This window comes from Rhamphochromis sp. 'chilingali' (genome assembly GCF_963969265.1).
Source record: "Rhamphochromis sp. 'chilingali' genome assembly, chromosome: 10".
Classification (NCBI taxonomy): domain Eukaryota; kingdom Metazoa; phylum Chordata; class Actinopteri; order Cichliformes; family Cichlidae; genus Rhamphochromis; species Rhamphochromis sp. 'chilingali'.
In genome coordinates this window covers 11,359,738-11,381,984 of record NC_137937.1, presented here as the reverse complement: position 1 = coordinate 11,381,984, position 22,247 = coordinate 11,359,738, and the positions used below count along the sequence as shown (strand labels likewise).

General features: G+C 41.9%; 1 protein-coding gene across 1 annotated transcript in view; it reads left to right on the top strand.

Moving 5' to 3' along the window:
* Positions 1-22,247, top strand: part of LOC308404397 (voltage-dependent N-type calcium channel subunit alpha-1B-like) — a 341,704-nt gene that overhangs the window by 105,038 nt on the left and 214,419 nt on the right. Inside the window, exons 10-17 of the mRNA XM_080894424.1 lie at positions 2,643-2,726; positions 12,930-13,136; positions 16,850-16,962; positions 17,128-17,240; positions 17,320-17,451; positions 20,356-20,428; positions 20,511-20,628; positions 20,792-20,859. Of these exons, the coding sequence (XP_080750550.1) occupies positions 2,643-2,726; positions 12,930-13,136; positions 16,850-16,962; positions 17,128-17,240; positions 17,320-17,451; positions 20,356-20,428; positions 20,511-20,628; positions 20,792-20,859 (908 nt within the window). The remainder of the gene's footprint in view (positions 1-2,642; positions 2,727-12,929; positions 13,137-16,849; positions 16,963-17,127; positions 17,241-17,319; positions 17,452-20,355; positions 20,429-20,510; positions 20,629-20,791; positions 20,860-22,247) is intronic.

The following is a 22,247-nucleotide window of genomic DNA, read 5'->3' as shown; positions in this document are numbered from 1 at the left end:
GAATGGAAAATATTTGTACAACCTAAATTCTTATATCTTTTATGATAAATATTGCATAAACCAAACTGGAGGCCTCTGTTTTTTTTCCTCTTAAGTTTTATATGTATGGTAAGGCTGCCTCCTTGGTTTAGTTATGGTTGCTTTCCTTTTCACTTACCATATCTTCCACACTATAAGGCACACTTAAAATCCTTTAATTTTCTCAATGAAGACATTTCACCTCTCATCCGAGAGGCTTCTTCAGTTCTTCTCGGATGAGAGGTGAAACGTCTTCAAGCAACTTAAAGAAGTCCAGACACTTTTCTTTCTAAGCTCCTTAGACTACAATGACCTGGATGACTGAGAACCTTCACAAACAACACAGCTTAGCATTCACTGTGTTTATGTTCGTATAATATAAACACAGTGAAGCTGGAGGAATTCAAACTTTTTTCCACTCAATAAAAGTTGAGGGTTCCCGATGGTTAGGAACAAATGCAATGGCATGGCAGGATGCTATAAACGGCCCAAACTTCAGTCAGGAATCAGGAGAACAACTGAGGTAATCCATCCACAATACGTGGTTAGTCATTAATATACTGCAACAACACGGGAATGGAGCAGCTGCCAGAGAAGTCAATATTAATGAATCAATGGTACGGAAGAGGAGGAAGAAAGAAGAATGAGTTCAGTAAAGTTTGACCTATCTGACTGTTTTGTTTCGCTTAATGCGCCTTATAATCCAGTGCACTTTATGTATGAAAACAGACCCGTGCCTTATAATCTGGTGTACCTTATGGTCCGAATAATACGGTAAATCACTCATGGTCAAACCAGTGTTCCTCTCTGTCCTGGGTATGGACACCCTTGCAATTGGAAATATGGCAGCCTGCCTGAAGGTGCAGATACATGGTAGATTCCTGGTCTGGTGACGTACATCTTCTGTGTTAAGCCATCCACTTACCCAGAGGTTGTTTTGTTCTCCTAAGATCTAGATAATGTTTATTGTCATATAGACAGTCTGAAGCAGAAAAAGACAATGCTATTCACCAGACCCTATAACACAGGGGAAACTACACCTAGTCTGTATGGTTTTCCTAAGATACTTAAAAAGGCATAACTGTTTAAGAACTGTTAAAGGTATACTGTCAGTTCTGTCACCCCAAAATTCTCCAAGGTTCTGGATTTGGTCCTCAACCCAGAGGGCTCCAAAACACCACATTCCTGAACACAGGAATGGAGAATGTGGGAGACACCATTATGGAGGCATATGAAACAATTGCCTCTTAGGATGTTATGTCTCTTTTCACTTTGCCTTCCAGTTGCTGATGCAGTGCACATAGTCTCTAAGACATTACAGGATTGTGAAGGGTGCGCTTCACAACAGGAACACCCTCAACACCAACCAAATATGTCTGCTCTTGGAACTAAGTTTTATTTCACATGCAAGGGACAGACAGAGAGAAACATGGATCCACCATCAGCTTCCCAATTTCACCTGGCTAACTTGACAGTAAAAGTACTGTAAATGAACTAATGGCTCTGTAGTTCTCTATTTTCTCCATATTCATTAGTTCAGTTATAGTACTGTGAAAAAGTCTTGAGCCACACCTCAGTTCTTTATATACTGCTTCAAAAGACGCTCTTGTGGTCTAGAGGAATAGTTCTCCTTGCTAAAGCTCCTTTATACTTTTTTTCTTTGGACATTGGCTTCTTTCACTCAGTCCAGTCCTTGAACCTAATCTTTTTCAGACTTTCAAAAATTGTAAATTTTAATATTGTTGCTGATAGTTTTATATATAAATCCAATCAGTACTGAAAATCATTGTCAATGCCTGAAAAGTCAAGCATCAGAAAAAGAGTTAAGATTTGCTATTGATAAACATCATTCATAACTAAATGTGGTTATCCCAGCTGGGCATTTGTCAAAGTCGGGAACATGCATAAAGAATGATCCAGGCAATCTAGGACAGAAGGACCATTGCTCCTAAAGTAAACACTATTGGTAAGTTTTTATTTGTGAGGAGTATTGGAGCAGGTCAGACACAATTTTTTCAAAATAGAGTATTCTTTGGGCTTTCAACCCTCTATGCCAAAATTGGTCCACCCCAAGGATTAGCTCCACTGGTATACACAACTGCCAAGAGAATTGGTGTGAATTATACCATGGAGAAACAAAAAAAAAAAAAAATTGGCTAAGGAGATGGCACAGCACAGAAGAGCAACACTTATGGTGCCTATTTACACCTACAGGCAAGTTGCCATTTGTTTAGTGATCAGTGCAATATACTGGATAGGGAGGAAGTAGGCCCATTACAGGACTATATATAAGGACTATATAGAAATTATTTTTTGTGCAAACCCTTTTGCATTTAATATTATTATGGCTTGTGCTGGATGAAACATTTTTCCCATTGAAAATGCCGTCTCCAGACAAACAGAATCAACTTTGATTTCCTCCTTTGGATTATTGAGTTCTGTCAAGGCAGAATAGCTGAAAAACTGAATATTGCGTGGCATGTGGCAGAGTGAGGAAACCCCCCAAAACAAAACCAGAAGACTATTAATATATTATTAATAATATAATATTAAAGTATATGAGCTGCTTTCTGACTTAGTTCATATTCCTTTTTTATTTTTGTGTTTCCTTGATGTATTTGCAGTGCTAAAACGGACCAGGAAGAGTAAGAATGATCTCATCAATGCAGAGGAAGGGGAGGACCACTTTACTGACATCTCATCTGTTGGTGAGGACAGTGCCTTAGATTTGTGATGGTTCTGTATGTTAAACACACAGCATATCAATTGTCCCCACTGCAAACATTTACATCTGTTAATTGTAACATTAAAACCACTGACAGGTTATGTGATTAATTTGGATTATTTGTTAAACTGCAATATCGTGCTGGAAGACCTTGGGTCTTTATATGGCTGTTGCTTTGAAATGTTGGACTTTGTAGGACTTGGTCCCCTCCATAATTGTACCAGCAGGGACATGTTTAGCCACATGGTGTCCTTAAACTGCTTGCTCTCTGGCTGGTGTCCAAAAATGAAGTGGGCTTCATAGATAATTGGGAAATATCCTTGGAAACACTGGACTTTTTTGGGAGAAATTGTGTCCATCACACTTTACATGGAGCAGCTCTCACTTCTAGAATTCTAGACGAATTTATCAAACACCCCAAAATGTGACTGTCCAAAGTTTGAGTTTACATTTTACATGCATCTCTGAAGTTTTGCTCCTCCCCACTCCTCCAATATCTCATTCCCATAGAGACTGATACTTTTCTTATACTATCAAAAGCCAAATCAAAGAATAGCAAAAATCAATTTAAGTTTACAAATATGATACCTTCATATTTATCTCTTTATCTTTCAATATAAAGTTAATTCACACAGCTGTTGTTTTGAAATGACACTACAGCTTTGTGAATAAAATAGAATCGAATTGAACTGAACAGTCTGTAATCGTTTCAGACAGTTTTGCTGTCATGTTCAGGAAACCCTTTTGCTGTAGGCAGCAGTGCCTTCCAGCAGCAGGACAATACTCCCCATCACACAGCACAAACTGCATAGGAATGTTCTGAGGGAACAAAAAAGAGTCAGTGCCTTACTTAGTTGGCCTCCACACTTCCCAGATGATCTCAGGGATGCACCACAACAAGCCTAATTTCGAGACCCACTGAACCCACAAGATTAATATATCAGACACTAAAGGAGATAACAATAGACCCTTTCCTTAATAAGTCAGAGATGCTTTGGTAATAAAAAGGGTATCAACCCAAAATTAATTTTAATATTGTTGCTGATAGTTTTATCTATAAACCCAATCAGTACTGAAAATCATTGTCAAGACCTGCAAAATCAAGCATCAGTCAAGCTTGCTTATACTGTCTTAAATCAATACTATGTAATGGATACTTGAAAAGGAGTTAAGATTTGCTATTGACAAACATCATTCGGTAGATGGTGTTATTTTAATTCTGTTAAGCTGATTGCAGAAAAACAGAAAGTGAAATAAGAAAATCATAAGTAGAGGATGAAAAAGATTATACTGTTTATCAGGGCTTTCTGTGTCTTTAAAGGCTCTTAAATCTCCATCCATCCATCCATTCACTTCCGCTTATCCGTTTTTAGGGTTGCAGGGTCTGGAGTCTATCCCAGCTGTCATAGGGCGAGAGGTGGGGTACACCCTGGACAGGTCGCCAGTCACAGGGATACACAGGGACAGACAACCATTCGCACCTATGGGCAATTTAGATTTTTCAATTAACCTATTCCCACAAAGTGCATGTCTTTGGACTGTGGGAGGAAGCCGGAGTACCCGGGGATAACGCAAACATGGGGAGAACATGCAAACTCCACACAGAAAGACCATGGCCTGATGGTGGAATTGAACTCAGGACCTTCTTGCTGTGAGGCAACAGGGCTAACCGTGCTGCCCGGGTCTTAAATCGGGTCTTAAATCTATTACAGGTCTTAAATGCTTTAACTCAAGTCACTGCAGTATCTGGTGCTGCTGTTTTAGCTTAATTTGCACATGTAGATTATGCACTTTGACTGCTTAAAGACTGTGTTTGGTCCGGGGCGGAAAACATACATAAAGGTGTTAAGAAGCGGACCCAAACACAGGTCTCTTCAGAGAGAAAACAGTGAATTTACTGTATCTACAGTGAAAAACAATAGGGAAAACATATACAAGTCCTGGAACTGGACTTGTATATACACCCCAAGGTGGTGATCTTCAAAATCCCCACACAGTGCTCGCGTCCGTGAACATTGGAATGGCATATATCCAAACTCATATCCAATCTGTGACTCTGCTCCTGTTTCCTAGTAAAGATAAACACAATAAGTCAGCTAGGCAATCCGTCTTCAAAGCAAGGTTTTTCAAAAGCAAGTCCATGGCTGTACTGACGAGGTAAACTGAAGGATCGAGTGTCAACTGGACCTCAGCCACACTGTTAAATAAGACGCTCCTGATGCCGGTAATCAGCAGCAGCTGGCGGCGGCTGACGAGCAGCAGGTGTGGCTGCCTCCAGCACGAGAACACTTCTGGGTCAAAGGATCACCCGGCGCCCAATATTTCCGGGGGCGTGAGCATCAACTTTTATGCACATTACAGGGAGATGGAAAAAAGGAGATAGAACAACAAAATACTACACACGACAACAGAATATGCTTAACTAGACCATTGGGCAGGGTGACCCGCAAGGATCGCCAGCCCAGGGTAAACCTAAAACACATGGGCCCCCAGACAGGCCCATGACAGTCAAATTCAGAAGGCTATACACTAAAGTAGGAGAGCACCAAACTCTATCCTGATATATACATGATTTGAAACATTACCCTTAATTTTTTTAATTAATTGACAATAATTTATATCAAAAACTCCTAAATCAGACCAAATAGGAGTCAATTTAGGCCTGGCAGGCTATTGGGCTTTTCATAAAAGTAGCATGTTAATGAAAAATGGCTTTAGAATAATGAAGAATACTGGTGGTTTTAGCAACAACATTTTTAAATGACTAAATGCATAATCGCCACAAAATACTTTAACTTTACCTTATTCTTCATTTTGATTTGAGGTCAACATATTTTCTTGAAAAACACAGATTTTAACTTTTGAGTTATAGTTCCATCTTGAGTTTGGCTTAAATTTAAAAGAAATATTGCAAAGTTTTAAAATAAATTTGATAAGGCTTGTTGTACAGTATACAGCTAAGTAGAGACAAACATAAAACTGGATAATGTAGTCACTTAGGTGATACAGTATGAGTCAGAGGTCGTGTCATAAACTGGCTGTGTGGAGGCAGATGAGCACCCAAACGCAAAACTCACGGAGACAAAAAGCTGAACTCAAAATCACTGCTTTATTGCAGGCTTCACAAAGAAACAGAACTAAACTGGGAATGCTAACTGAGGACCGAGGGAACACAAAAAGGCACACAGGCTTGCGCACACAAATTTTAGAATAATTTATATTATATAATGTGTTTTTCTGGATACACTGTGCTTTTTCAGCATTCAAAGATTGATGACACCGTGTCCGAGCACTGGCTATGAATTTCAGAAGGATCAGGCCTTAACTTAACAGAAAAGTTAGCAATAGTTATTTTCCTATTACAGCTACATCCACGTCTGTCGTGCTAGGCTGCTCACTAGGGCTGGATATCATCACTGATTTCTATAATCCATTCGATTCCAGTTTTCAAAGTCCCGATTCGATTCAACTTAGCCTCAGACAGTCAGAAATATTATAATTCTGATCATTTATCAGTACTGACTTCTTCAGAATTGTGAACATCACAGCAGATGCCTTTGTGTGAAAGTAACTGAGAATAAAACACAGAAAAACATGAAGGAGTCTGGTCTGGCTTTTTATAGCAGATAACCTTAAAAATATTCTACAATGTTCTGCATATAAAGTTTAAATTTCTTCAGTATTGAACAACAGAAAAATAGGCTTTCTTGTCCGAGGTCATTTAAGTGAAAAAAAGAAAAGAAAAAGACAGCAGCCTACAGTGCTGTAAACAACGGTAGACTGGTGGGTAGTAAGCGAATGAATAATACAGAAAACAGAGATTGGAGACGGGAAACTGTTCTTGAAGTACAGAGAGAGATAGAGAGAGAGCTAGCTGTGCATGAAGTGTGATTTTAATTGTTGTGGAAGCAAAATTCATGACGACATTGCTGCTTCTTTTGCTGCTGACTCGGTGAATTTTGGTTGGAGAGAGACAAAACCTGCAGCTCAGAATCAGCGCAAAAAGACGTAAACACAGCGCGGACCGCACGCATCAGAATCGCTAAGCTCCGACAGCGTGTCCATCTACGGGCCGTCGGGTGAGAAAGCCGAGAAAGACAAAGTTGATTCTGATGCGTCGGTCCGTTCTGTGTTACGTCTTTGTGTGGAATCCGTGTACCTGCTCTCATTTGCTGTTTGGTTGTTGTTGAAATGGTTTTGTGAACTTTAATCTGAGAATCTGGCGTTTCTGGCAAAACACAGTTATATTTAAAAGTCGATTCAGGATTTAATAAATTGATATCACTTTATTCAAGCTACTCACCTCTCACTTCCATTTTTTTTTTTTTTTTTTTTTTTTTTAAATTTTATTTTCACTTACTGAATACGGGACAGACTTGACTGGGGGAAAGAAAGAGGGAAAGAGAAACAGCTGAGAAGAGGGACGGGGAGAAGGGCAAAAGACAAAAACCAACAGAACGGGCAGAAAAAAAAAGAAAGAAAAAAAATGCATATATCGATCACCTGGATCACCTGCTGAGAAAGAAAAAAGAAAACAAGCAGAAGAGAACAAGAGTAATAGAATAAACAACATCACAATGATATATGGGAATATGACAGTAAATACTAAATATTAAACATTATTGTGCAGCACATAAGATCAACAGAACACAGTGTGCTTTGAGGTAGGAGCTAAAAAGGGTGTAGTTTGTGGGTGTGATCACCCGTGTGTACACCTATGAGCATGGACGCGCTTGTTTTTTTAAAAGGTTCCTTCATGTAATGATCTGCTAGAGGGTGTGGGGGGGGCCACAGCCCCGTCCTCCAGGGCATGAAGCAGGTATGGAGGAGATCAAGACTCCAGACATCCAGAGGCCCCCAGAACACAAGAGACCAAGGAAGACCAACAGAGGGGCAGCCGCGCCACTGTCCCAGAAAGAGCTGAGGAGAGTCCCAGATGAGGGCTCACTTGGCAGCTGCGGAGCAGAAGCCAGGGGGAGTTGCAGTGACGCGCACGTGAGCTCCGCCGGCAGCCAGCCGTGCCTGAGTGACCGAGCCCCAGGCCGAGAGGCCGGGGGAACCCCACCTCCGAAGTGGCCCGAGCGAGCCCCAGGCTCCAGCAGTCCGCCACTGGCAGGGGAAGTGGTGGTAGGGGGAGATAGGCCTCCAAACCTTGGAGGGCCTGAGATGTCCCCAGAGAGGTGGCGCCTGACACCCAACCTGACATATAGACACAGACATACAGGCACACACATATACAAACATCCATTCCCACCCTCATGCTCTCATATGCACTTACTCCACACTCAACCAACGTGGAGACAGACATAAAGAGACGCTGTACACACGATCACACCCCCCAAGCTTACTCTACAAACCCGGGTCTAGGTACCCTTGCCCCTGGAGGGGGGAACTGCACCCAGACCCAGGTGGTGTTACCCTTTTCCCTGCGGTGGGGGGAGGCAGACCGCCCCGACTCCGCAGCAGCAGGGAGGCCCCACACTCCAGACCGCAGTCGGACGGCCAACTCCTCCTCCTAGCCACCCGCTCCAGCAGGCCGCAGAGAATGGGGGTGAGAGAAGACTCCAAACCTCCCTCCACCCGCTCATTGTAGTGTTGATGCATGTGTGTTCTAAGGTGCATTTAAAACCCAGGAGGGCATGGAGCTACCTGCCAGAGAGCAGCAGGTAAGCGCATGGTCCCTCCTGCTAGCCCTCAATGTCTACGTGTATTTAAAATTGAGAGGTGGGCAACGACGCCAGGGGTGAGGTGTACACCCTGATGGTACTTTGGATTCCGTGGGCGACCGTGGCTCAGGGGGTTGGGAATTGCATCTGTAACCGGAAGGTTGCCGGTTCGATCCCTGGCTTCTCTGTCCTGGTCGTTGTGTCCTTGGGCAAGACACTTTACCCTACTTGCCTACTGGTGTTGGCCAGAGGGGCCGATGGCGCGATATGGCAGCCTCACTTCTGTCAGTCTGCCCCAGGGCAGCTGTGGCTACAACCGTAGCTTGCCTCCACCAGTGTATGAGAGTGAATGAATAGTGGCATTGTAAAGCGCTTTGGGTGCCTTGAAAAGCGCTATATAAATCCAATCCATTATTATTATTATTATTACACCCTGATGGTACTTTGGATTCCGTGTATCGTGCCCACCCACAAGATCCTATATGTATGTGTAATGAGAGTGTGAGTAATGTGAATGTCTAAGTTGTGGGATAAAATTGAGGCAGAGGCAGCCAGAAGGGGACAGAGGGGGGGTGGGGGGGTAGCCTCCTCTGCACCCTGGTGACATACCTCTACTCCAAGGTCCTGCATGTGTGGGTGGTTGTGGTGGAGCGGGAAGAGGGAACAGTGCAGCAGCGCCTCCCGGCCCCACAGAACCCGGGACAGTCCACCCAACCCCACCACAGAGAAAACTGCACCCACCCCACCATCCACTCATCTTCCAGACTACATAAGACAATAAACACCCAGGCTGAGATCTTCCTCCACCTCTCCTGTATCTCCCCCTCCTGCAGAGAGAGCTCCTGAAGAGAGGAAAGCTCCTGCAAGATGTGACAATCTCCCCCACCAGTTGAAGAGCCCCCCAGGTGGCTCGATGCACCGGCGGCACCCTGCTCCAGGGCTGGGCCCCCATGCACCCACCCGCCCACAACCCCGGCAACACACCAACCAGGACCCAAGCCCCCGAGGCCCGGCCCGGGCCCCAGCCCAGAGACGGAGCGACCCCAGAACCTCACGCCCATCCCAGACCCACCCAGGGGCAGCCAGTAATCCACGTCCGTCAGCACAGACCCTCCCCTAACCCCGCTGCACGCAGCCGCGAGGAAACAGTCACCTGAGAGCCGACAGAGCCCCTAACCGGACATGACCGCTACCCCGGGTTGAGCCCCCCAAGGAAGATGCCTCCGGGGAACCCCCCGACGCCCTAAGCCTGTCCCTACCCCCACACCAATCACAACAGTAAAGGCGGGACCAAACTAATAGATAATTTCTATATTGGTTAGAATTAAGATTATTTTTATTTTTCCAGTTCATGAGGACTGTTTTCTTGGCTATGCATATGGGCGATATTCTTTTCTGAAGTGACATTATCTAAGCTACCCAACAAACACACTAAGGGGGAAGTTGGAATGTTACATTTCAGACATTTCGATAAGTCTTCACATATCTCGCGCTAAACTTCTGAACTGGTGGACAGAACCAAAGAGCGTGGATATAATTGTCCGGTGAATTGGTTTGGCAGTGTGAGCAGTTGTTGGTAGACGTAAAGCCCATCTTGAACATCCGATGACCTGTATAGTGCACACTATGTAATATTTTGTATTGAATTAATTGAAGACTGGGATTTCTAATTAGATGAAAGGTTTTTAAGCAAATCTGAGACCAGAAGTTTAGGTCAAAGTTAACTAATAAATCCGCTTCCCATTGTGCAATAGGAAGTGATATTGATTCATCTGTTTTAGAAAGCATTCTGTATATTTTGGATAGTAATTTGGGGGTTTTAAGAGTAAGAAATTGAACCACACTTGGTGGTGTTTGTAGTTCAACTTGACCCGGTTTAAATTTCTTTTTTACTATGGATTTAATTTGTTGATATTCTAAAAATCTTTTCTTGTTGATCCCATATTGTGTAACTAGTCCGTCAAATGAAATAAATTCTGTTCTTTCTAGTATGTGTTCTAAATATTTGATTCCTTTACCACTCCAATCTGAAAAGTTTATCATATTATTGTTTTGTAATATGTCAGGGTTGTTCCAGATAGGTGTACGTTTGCATGGGATTAATGAAGACGCCGTCAATATTAGAAACTCCCACCATGCTGTCAGAGAAGAGCTGATGTTGATGCTTTTAAAGCATTCATGTCGTTGGATGTTTGAGCTGATAAATGGTAGATCTGAGATCTCTAGATTATTGCAAAGTGCTTGTTCTACATCTAGCCAAGGTTCATCTAAGAGGGTATGTTTTAGCCATCCTGAGATAAACTGAAGCCTGTTGGCTAAGAAGTAGTGCTGAAAGTTAGGCAGTTCTAGTCCTCCTTTATCCTTGGTCTTTTGTAGTGTTTTTAAGCTTATACGTGGGGGTTTATTTTTCCAAAGGAATCACCTCTCACTTCCACCTGCACTTTCAACTGGACCACGGCCAATCAGAGAGGTCCCACCCCTTACTATCTCTGATTGGTTTAGTCCACGATAGGGGCATAATGTGTGTCTGTTGTTGACCACAGGGAAGTTTGCAGATTTTTTTTTTTTTTTTTTTGCTACCCGAACAGTTGGTCGCACAGGTGCAACCAAATATTTTTTTTTAGTCGCACCACTGAAAAATTTGGTCGCATTTGCGACCAAATTGGTCGCACTCTAGAGCCCTGCATAAAAGGCAGACTCGCGCTCCCGGGCATGCCGAGCCTCCTGCCTTCTCCTCTCGTTAGGAAAGGCGGAGTCTGCACGCTGCCGATTCCATAAGGAGTTTGCTGGGTCCATGACTGGTCGCGTCGTACTGTCATAAACTGGCTGTGTGGAGGCAGATGAGGACCTAAACGCAAAACTCACGGAGACAAAAAGCTGAACTCAAAATCACTGCTTTATTGCAGGCTTCACAAAGACACAGAACTAAACTGGGAATGCTAACTGAGGACCGAGGGAACACAAAAAGGCACACATGTTCGGGGAGGAGACAGTCGCGACACTGAACTGAGGGAGACATGCACATAAAAGTCACAAGGGGAAATCAAATAAGGAACAACTTAACAGAGCAACACAGGAGCCATGGCCTAAATAAAGAACAAAATACAAAAATACATGAAAACTAAGAATGCTGGGCCAACATGGCCCAGGATCATGACAGGTCGGGTTTAAAATAGAACAGGAAATGATTATCCCACTAGTCTTCCTGTGCCAGTAATGAAATTCTAATGGAACCATTTTTCTCCTTCCCTTTTTTGTCCAGTCCCACTTGACATTTGGGCTTAATTTAAGTTACTGAAAGTTTAATATAGTAGAGGCTAAATAGGAACAAGAAAGAATTAAAAAAAAAAAAAAAAACAGAAGAAAACCATGAATCAATATATGAACATTACCTGATGCTGCTGAAAGTTACAGAGGTTTTATTAGAGACAAAGCTAAGCGCTTTGCAATTTGGCATAATTTGTAAAAATTTAAATTTCTTTGGTATTGAACAGCATGAATCATGCTTTCTCGTTGGAGGTCATTTTTGAACAAACAAGCACTGTGCACAACAGTAAATTGGTGTGTAATAAGCCTGGAAGCACAATAAGTAAGTGAATAATGCAGAAAATACAATTTTTTGATGGTAAATTGGCCTCTGAGTACACTGAGAGTGAGAGCGGTGGGGGATGTAAAAGCAAAAGTAAGAGGGAATTCATGACAATGTTTATCAAATGTAAAGCGTAGTTTTGATCTTCTTTTGCTACTTGTTCAGTTAAATTTGGTTGGAGAGGGACAAAACCTGCAGCTCCACTCCAGAATCTGTGAGATGTACTGTGAGATGGCGTTCAGCACTTGACGGCATGCCCGGTAAACTGGGATATGCTCTTTGTGTTTGCGTCTTTTTGTAGAATCCGTTTACCTGCTCTCATTTGCTGTTTTAGTTGTTTGAGGGTAAAAACTAGAATTAGTTTTGTAAGCTTTAACCTGAGATTCTGGTGTTTCTGCCAAAATACATTTGTGTTTAAAAATCAATTTAGGATTTAATCAATCGATATCACATTGCTCAAACTAAAATCAATTTGAATTGGGAAATCGATTTTTTAAACCCACCACTAGTGCGTACTAAAAGTTACATATTATTGGGTTTCAGTTTGATTTTTGGGATGTTTCTTAAATTAAAGAAATAAGACTGGATGATCTTTGAGAGGTGCTATTCAAAACAAACACTGGTCAAAAATAATACAATGCTTCCTAACAGCTGATTTGATGTTGTTAACCTTGGGCTAAGTGTAAAAGCAGACCTCCTTAGCTGTCTGGGCCAAATAAAGTAAAGATGAGGATAAATATAATGAGAAGTGCCAGGAATACTAAGCCAATTCTGTAATCTGTCAGTAAGAATGATCAGTCTTAATCTACTTTAAGATCCATGGCTCTAGCTGATTATAATCAAACATATCTTGATTTGGAAGGAGCACCTCATTTTTAGACTTGGTAACTTTATTGCAATTTTGTATCTTTTGCTCCAACTGCCCCCCCAGGGTCGCCATATGCTCGGGCAAGTGTGAAGAGCAAGAATGAGAGTTCATCTTACTTCAGGAGGAAAGAGAAGAGGATTCGCTTCACCATCCGGCGTCTGGTTAAATCCCAGAGCTTCTACTGGACAGTGTTATGTCTGGTTGGCCTAAATACACTGTGTGTAGCTATAGTACACTATGACCAGCCTGAGTGGCTTACCTATGCACTATGTAAGTATTCAACAGTTCTATACATTTTAAATAATTTTCTTGTAATCCTGTATGTTTTCATGGACCTGTACGTTTTCAAAATCAATTTTAACTATAGTTACTAGTTGCTTAATATTAAATGTATTTTAGCCATTACTTGATATAAAAAATTCTCATATCAGTGCATGGATGGCTTTATTATTTTTATTTTGGCCATGATACAGCTTGAAACATGATAGTTGTCAAAATGGATTTCAAGTGATTCTCTACTCATTGTTGAGATGGAGCGCTTTTTAGCCAGTTAAACCACGAAGAGGACCATTATCAACAGTTGAAGCAGTATTTACATGAAAGTAACTGCAAGTGTGCCATTCAAAATGAAAACATAAATACTCATGCCACTCTTTACCACCTAAAGTAGATAGCTTACACCTGTTGGTTCCGTCTTACCAGTAATGTTATAACAAATCAATATTACAGTTGTGGTCAGATGTTTACATTCATTCGTTATGGGAATGAATGTCATGGTAATTTTGAGCCTTCAGTGATTTCTTTTAACTCTTAGTTCTTTCGCCTGGATGGAATTGTTGTACAACATACACATTTAATGACTTTAAAAAGCAAGAATTGGGTGCACAAGCTGGAATTTGGTTTAATTTTTTTTAAAATCCACAGAATATGAAACATATACATATAGGCTCAATATGTGCACACACTCACAAGTCTGTAATAAGTGGTGCTAAAGGTTGAACAATGTCTTTTAACTTGACACAGTAAACATCTATTAAATTGCCATTAATGATCATGATTGACAAGAACCAGTATGTCTTTGATAGCATAAAAAGGATTTGTTTTAACTTGATTTTGCACTAATTGGACATTTAGTAAGAATAATGGGAGTCCAGGGAATTAAGTGAAGAAATATGGTATCTAACCAGATTCCCTACTCTGGGTGGCTTTGCCTTGGCCTCTAGAATCCTGGAGTAGTTTTTTGACCAAGATATGTCCTTCAATGTACATACTGTAATAAACAATTATGTAGGACTGCTTTCTTCTTCAATATTTCTAAAATTAGAAACATCCTGTCTCAGAGTGATGCTGAAAACCCAGTTCATGAATTTCTTACTTCTAGAGCGGACTACTGTGATTTGTTACTACCAGGATGTCCTAAAAACTCCCTGCGAAGCCTTCAGTAACAAGAGTGCTGACAGGGACTAGAAAGAGAGAGCATATTTCTCCTCTATTGGCTTCTCTTCATTGGTTCTCTGTTAAATCCAGAATACAATTTAAAATTCTTCTCCTCACATAGAAGGTACTGTATAATCAGGCGCCAGCAGGTCTTAAAGACCTTATAGTACAGTATCACCTCAACTGAGCACTTTGCTCTCAGTGTGCGGGCTTACTTGTAGTTCCTAGGATATTTAAAGGGAGAAGTAGAGGCAGAGTCTTCAGTTTTCAGGCCCCTGTTCTGTGGAATCAGAGTATTAAAGTGTACAGGGAGTGCAGAATTATTAGGCAAATTAGTATTTTGTCCACATCATCCTCTTCATGCATGTTGTCTTACTCCGAGGTGTATAGGCTCGAAAGCCTACTACCAATTAAGCATATTAGGTGATGTGCATCTCTGCAATGAGAAGGGGTACGGTCTAATGACATCAACACCCTATATCAGGTGTGCATAATTATTAGGCAACGTCCTTTCCTTTGGCAAAATGGGTCAAAAGAAGGACTTGACAGGCTCAGAAAAGTCAAAAATAGTGAGATATCTTGCAGAGGGATACAGCAGTCTCAAAATTGCAAAGCTTCTGAAGCGTGATCATCGAACAATCAAGCGTTTCATTCAAAATAGTCAACAGGGTCGCAAGAAGCGTGTGGAAAAACCAAGGCGCAAAATAACTGCCCATGAACTGAGAAAAGTCAAGCGTGCAGCTGCCAAGATGCCACTTGCCACCAGTTTGGCCATATTTCAGAGCTGCAACATCACTGGAATGCCCAAAAGCACAAGGTGTGCAATACTCAGAGACATGGCCAAGGTAAGAAAGGCTGAAAGACGACCACCACTGAACAAGACACACAAGCTGAAACGTCAAGACTGGGCCAAGAAATATCTCAAGACTGATTTTTCTAAGGTTTTATGGACTGATGAAATGAGAGTGAGTCTTGATGGGCCAGATGGATGGGCCCGTGGCTGGATTGGTAAAGGGCAGAGAGCTCCAGTCCGACTCAGACGCCAGCAAGGTGGAGGTGGAGTACTGGTTTGGGCTGGTATCATCAAAGATGAGCTTGTGGGGCCTTTTCGGCTTGAGGATGGAGTCAAGCTCAACTCCCAGTCCTACTGCCAGTTTCTGGAAGACACCTTCTTCAAGCAGTGGTACAGGAAGAAGTCTGCATCCTTCAAGAAAAACATGATTTTCATGCAGGACAATGCTCCATCACACGCGTCCAAGTACTCCACAGCGTGGCTGGCAAGAAAGGGTATAAAAGAAGAAAAACTAATGACATGGCCACCTTGTTCACCTGATCTGGACCCCATTGAGAACCTGTGGTCCATCATCAAATGTGAGATTTACAAGGAGGGAAAACAGTACACCTCTCTGAACAGTGTCTGGGAGGCTGTGGTTGCTGCTGCACGCAATGTTGATGGTGAACAGATCAAAACACTGACAGAATCCATGGATGGCAGGCTTTTGAGTGTCCTTGCAAAGAAAGGTGGCTATATTGGTCGCTGATTTGTTTTTGTTTTGTTTTTGAATGTCAGAAATGTATATTTGTGAATGTGGAGATGTTATATTGGTTTCACTGGTAAAAATAAATAATTGAAATGGGTATATATTTGTTTTTTGTTAAGTTGCCTAATAATTATGCACAGTAATAGTCACCTGCACACACAGATATCCCCCTAAAATAGCTAAAACTAAAAACAAACTAAAAACTACTTCCAAAAACATTCAGCTTTGATATTGAGTTTTTTGGGTTCATTGAGAACATGGTTGTTGTTCAGTAATAAAATTATTCCTCAAAAATACAACTTGCCTAATAATTCTGCACTCCCTGTATAGAGGGCAAAAAGCATGAGCAAATTTCAAGATTGCTGCATAACTAACAACACTAGGTCACTCTGCTGTTTCTTCTCAAAATGTGCCATTCTGTTACATTATGTTTTAGGCTATGTCATCTTGTTTTATGTAAAAGGAAAAGGGATGAAAATAATTTAATTCACCCTAACATTAAGCACTCCAAATGAAGTGCATAAAAAAATGAAGAAATATTTATTAAATTTTCAAATGTACAACTATATTTTGACTTTTTTCTTACATTTGTGTAGTTGACTTATAATGTTAATGTCCAAAAATAACATATTACAGCCAGCTGCAACTAAGATTGTTGGTGCCATATTTGGATGCTGGTGGAGGTTTGAGGCTTTAAAGATCATGTTGCTCATCATCCTTCCATTCACTTGAAGCATTCCATTAGAATTATAGTACCAGCTTTATTATGATCCTGGTGAGATCATCTTTCTTGCATACAAAATTGCCGTTGCCTGTATCTGCTTTTTTTTTTTTTTTTTTTTTTTTTACTAGTACTCTAATTCCTGTAGTTCTGTGCTGCAGCAACACGTGTAAACACACATGACTCAAACAGCGTTTTGTAATACACAAATAGTCTCTTTCTGTGTCTTATTCACTGTTGGCATAGCTGCTATAGAATCAGCTATATCTATTTCTTCTGGACAGACCTTGCGGAGTTTGTATTTTTGGGCCTGTTCCTGGTGGAGATGTCCATGAAAATGTATGGTCTTGGACCCCAGAACTACTTTCACTCCTCTTTCAACTGTTTTGACTTCGGGGTGAGTTGCCCACTTCAGTTGACTGTTTCGTCAATTTGTTGTGCATTTTGAGAACATTTATAGGGAAACTAGCATGATTCAGAACTAGTTCTATAGAAAAGAAATGTAGCAAATTATTGAAGAAAGAAATTCAGACGGTTTTGATTTATCAAACTGTGTTCACAGGTGATCATTGGCAGTATTTTTGAGGTGGTCTGGGCAGCCATGAAGCCCGGGGCTTCATTTGGAATCAGTGTCCTGCGAGCACTGAGGCTGCTCCGGATCTTCAAAGTCACCAAGTGAGTAAATGGAAATGTTTGTCTGTGTTCTGTAAAACCGGATTACACAATGGATTCATACTGGTGTGTCTTTGTGTAGGTACTGGAACTCATTAAGGAACCTTGTGGTATCCCTACTCAACTCCATGAAGTCCATTATTAGCCTGCTGTTTCTGCTCTTCCTCTTCATCGTGGTCTTTGCTCTGCTGGGTATGCAGCTCTTTGGTGGCCAGTGAGTAGATTTTTTCTGCTGATTTATTATTTATTTATTGTGATGCAGCTAATGACAAGACTCTTGGCAGGATTTACTAAGCAGGAAAAATTAGCTGGAGCAGCATTTCGGTAAGGCAATGATGGAGCACATTACTGTACTAAATCCAGTAATTAGACCAGTGGTTCCCAAACTTTTTTTGCTAGGCAGGGGGGCCTAGCAAAAAAAGTTTGCGAACATTTTTCCTGTAAAACAAAGGGGGTTGTTTTACAAGAATAATGTTCGCGACCCCCCCCCCCTTGTTGCACGTACATGCACACATGCACAAACACATCCTCCAACCACACACACACCCATATTTTGCTCCATTGCGGTTTCTTTCACACCTCAAACATTTAGTAAACAATTCAACAAATACAAGTAATCTGCAACAAATGACAGGTAGTAATAAAATAAACTACTAACTCTTTTAGGCTACTTCCACACCAACACGGATATTTTTGAAAACGCAGCTGTTTCGTCCACACGTAAACGGCGTTTCCTATCACCGAAAACTGAGATTTTTTAAAACTCATTTTTTTCCGTTTACGTGTGGGTGAGGAATACAGAGTTCATCACGCAACGTCAAAGGTATGTGCCTTTTTTCACGTCACGCTGTGCGCCACGTTTACATGAGATGAATTGCAGAATGGGAGATAGAGACAAAATACTGTTACTGTTAATCTTACTGTCTTCAGGTTTTACACGCTTACATATACACACGCAGTTACTGTCCCTCCATTTAGAAAGTAGTGATGGGATTTCCAGCTCTTTTTAGAGAACCGGCTCTTTCGGCTCGGCTCACTAAAAAGAGCCAGCTCTTTCGGCTCCCAACCGCCTCTTCAGGTTGTTTTGTTGCTTTAATTAATTAATTATCAACAACAATATAAAATTATGCACAAAAGGAATTAGTAATGTAAAAAAACGTGGTTTTCTTTATGTATGCTTATATATAAATATTTATGGGGGTCCCTAGAGACGAAACACGTACAAACTTCAAAGCACTTAGAAATTCCAAAGCACGTACAAACTCCAAAACACATTTCTAGCGTTAACTGAACTTCCAAAACAGAGCTACCTAGATCACTTAAATTACACAATCGAATTCATACGTCTATTGTTTTTGTATTAATACACAAACACTCATATATATATATATATATATATATATATATATATATATATATATATATTCAAATTATTTAAAAAAAACTTCATTTACCTGTTACTACCACACACCCAATCCGATTGTTGGTACTTCCTGGCTTGTGTAGCCACTAGGTAACAAAATCTCAACACGGCCCCTAGCATCCTGGAGCACTTCCGTTGTGTTTTGGAGTTTGTACGTGTTTTGTCTCTGTAAATATACTTTTATTTATTCACGCCACATAAAATGTAATAAATAAATTATAAAATACAGAAACCAGCTATTTACATTTCATACATTTCAACTTTTAACTACTTAAATTTTCAGCTTTTTCCTTTTAAACAAATTCAAAGTGAAACAACACAAAACACTGCAAACCACAAAACAATAAAATATAAATTAAAATATGGGGAAAAAAAGAACGCCCAGATCTTTAATTAAGGGAAAGGTTGGCATTTAGAAATATTAATATCACACTCAACTGACTGCGTTTTATCTTCCCATTGCACTGATGGGTGGACAGTTCTTAGGTGCCTGTGCATGTTGTTTGTGGAGCTGGCTCTATATGATATCCTTTTCTTGTAGACTTTACACTCTGCCTTTTTTTTGTCAATAAGATTGACGTCTGGTTCCAGACTTTGCTTCTTTTCTTTGTGTCACTCATTTTCTTTACTGTACTTTTCCAATGTGACGGTGTTGTCTCTTGTTGCTCCCGGCTCTCTTTCTTTCCCTCTCCCTCCTGCTCTTGTTGTGTGCTACTGCTGTTGCGAGTGTAACTACCGCCCAGCCCCCTCAGCTCAGTGCTGTGCAGAGGGGGGAGGGGCGCAAACGCAAGGCTCTGTTTGCCGTCTCTGCTCAGCGCAAACACAAGGGTGACTTGCAGTGTGAAGCAAAAAAAAGTGAAAGAGAGGGCAGGAGAAAGGAAAAAAAACAAACAAACAAAAAAATCCACGGCTCCCAATAAGGAGCCGGTTCACATCGTTCACTTCAAAGATCCGGCTCTAAGAGCCATTTCGTTCGCGACCGACCCATCAATATTAGAAAGGCAGAGGCATATTTTCTAGTCTTTGGCTCAGAATGAAGTTGGTTTGGAAACATATTCAGCTATGCTTCATCTCCTGCTTTGCGTTTCTGTGAGCGCGACGTGCTATCAGTGTCCAAGCGTCTTGTTCCACCCCCCTTTTCATACCGCTACCACTACAATCAACTGATTTAGGTTGGTGTGCAGGTGGAGGACAATGGTGAAGCAATACAGAGATACAAGGATTGAGAAATGGAGATGTGAATATTACATATATTTTGGTTGCACAAAAGGATAACTGACGGCAAAGTGGAAACAATGATTAATTAAAAAAAACAAAACACGTTATACTGCTAACAGAACTTTGGCTCTTTGCAAGCCTCTGAACAAACAGCATGCTAACGCAATGCTAGCCAAGAACCCTGCATGATTATCTTTTGCCTACATTGGGTTTGAAGTAATTAAGTCCCAGTTGACAGACACCACTACAAGCCTCTTAAATTTGAGAAGGAAAAATAGTCAGTGATCAACCACGAGGTCCCACAGCCTCAGATGACTCAAATTTAATGATAAACATATATATTTGGAATAATTTACAGGAGTGTAATTGAGAGGACAATAAGTTGCTCAATACAGCAGGAGGTGGAGGATGAGTGAGAGGTATAGTGCTGAGGCTTTGTAGACTAATCACAGTCAGAGACTATTCATCTCCCTGCAGGTTTAATTTTGAAGACGAAACACCGACAACCAATTTTGACACATTCCCAGCAGCCATTCTCACCGTCTTCCAGGTAAAGATCAATTAAGTCATGTTATATTTTTTCATACTACCACTGAACTGGACCCCTAAAGCAGTCTCTGTCTCCCCTGCAGATCCTAACTGGAGAGGACTGGAACGCAGTCATGTACCATGGGATTGAATCCCAGGGGGGTGTGCATGGGGGAATGTTCTCTTCCATTTATTTCATCGTACTTACTCTCTTTGGAAATTGTATCCTGCCTCATATATCAAGATAGATTCTCTTTGTTGACACCAGGCAGCTTTATAGCCCTGCCAAAGTTTTTATTATTGATTTGAAGATTAGCTGGACCTGTAAATACTGATTCTGTGTTTATCAATCCTTTGGTGTTTTCCTGAGAACATAAATAACCAGACACCCTCCTCAATGTGTTCTTGGCCATTGCTGTTGATAATCTTGCAAATGCCCAGGAGCTCACTAAGGTACGATATATTGTTATATATTTCATTTAATTTTTCACCCTTAGTAAAATCTTCCATGGCCTTTTACTTCATTTTTTCTTAATCCTATGAATCATCCTCAGTCTTAACTTTAACTAAAGGTAGTCAGATTTTTGATCTATTTTTATGCCTGTTTTCTCTAAATAAAGGGCCATGGTGTGATGACAGAGGGTTAAGACACAGCACTGACAAGATTATGATGTAATCATTATGATGTCATAATCTTGGATGAGTAGGTTGATGGACATCCTTAGATTAAGGATCGAGTTCTTTAGATAACTGGAAGGTGTAGAAGAACTCTTACAATCTTCTTTACTTAGCCCTCAGGGACATTCCATGTCAACTGGCCAAATGCTTATAACGCTGACTATCTTGGATTTCTCAGAAAAAGTCCCCTGCTAATGCTATAACACCTGGTGTAATACAAAAGCCAATTTTTGTGTTATGCCATTATTAGTTCATAATAATGAACTATGTTCATTATTATGAACATAATAACAGGGGCTATGTTGTCTGGGGGCTTTTGCCCCCTGGTAGGGTCTCCCATGGCAAATTGGCCCTGGGTGAGGGACCAGACAAAGAGCGATTCATAAGACCCTTATGAAAAGGACATCGAGGGAACAGTTTACCCTGCCCGGGATAGGGTTACCGGGGCCCCGCCCTGGAGCCAGGCCCGGGGAGGGTGCCCGAGGGCGAGCGTCTGGTGGCCGGGCCTTAGTCCATGGGGCCCGGCCGGGCAGAGCCCGAAGAGGAGACATGGGCCCATCGTCCCGCAGGCCCACCACCCGCACGAGGCGCCATAGGGGTCGGGTGCATTGTGTGCCGGGTGGCGGCCAGGAGCGGAGGCCCTGGCGGACTGACCCCCGGCTGCCAAGACTGGCAATTGGGACATGGAATGTCACCTCTCTGGTGGGGAAGGAGCCTGAGTTAGTGCGTGAGGTTGAGAGGTACCGGCTAGATATAGTCGGGCTCACCTCTACGCATGGCTTGGGCTCTGGAACCAGTCTCCTGGAGAGGGGCTGGACTCTGTCTCAGTCTGGAGTTGCCCCTGGTGAGAGGCGGCGGGCTGGGGTGGGTATCCTAATATCCCCTCGGCTTGCTGCCGGTACGTTGGGGTTTTTCCCGGTGGACGAGAGGGTTTGTTCCCTGCGCCTTAGGGTCGGGGAACGGGTCCTGACTGTCATCTGCGCTTATGCACCGAGTGGCAGTTCAGAGTACCCAGCCTTCTTAGAGTCCCTGGGGGGGGGGTGCTGGAGGGTGCTCCACCTGGAGACTCTGTTGTCCTGCTGGGAGACTTCAATGCTCACGTGGGTAACGACAGCGAGACCTGGAGGGGCGTGATTGGGAGGAACAGCCTCCCTGATCTGAAC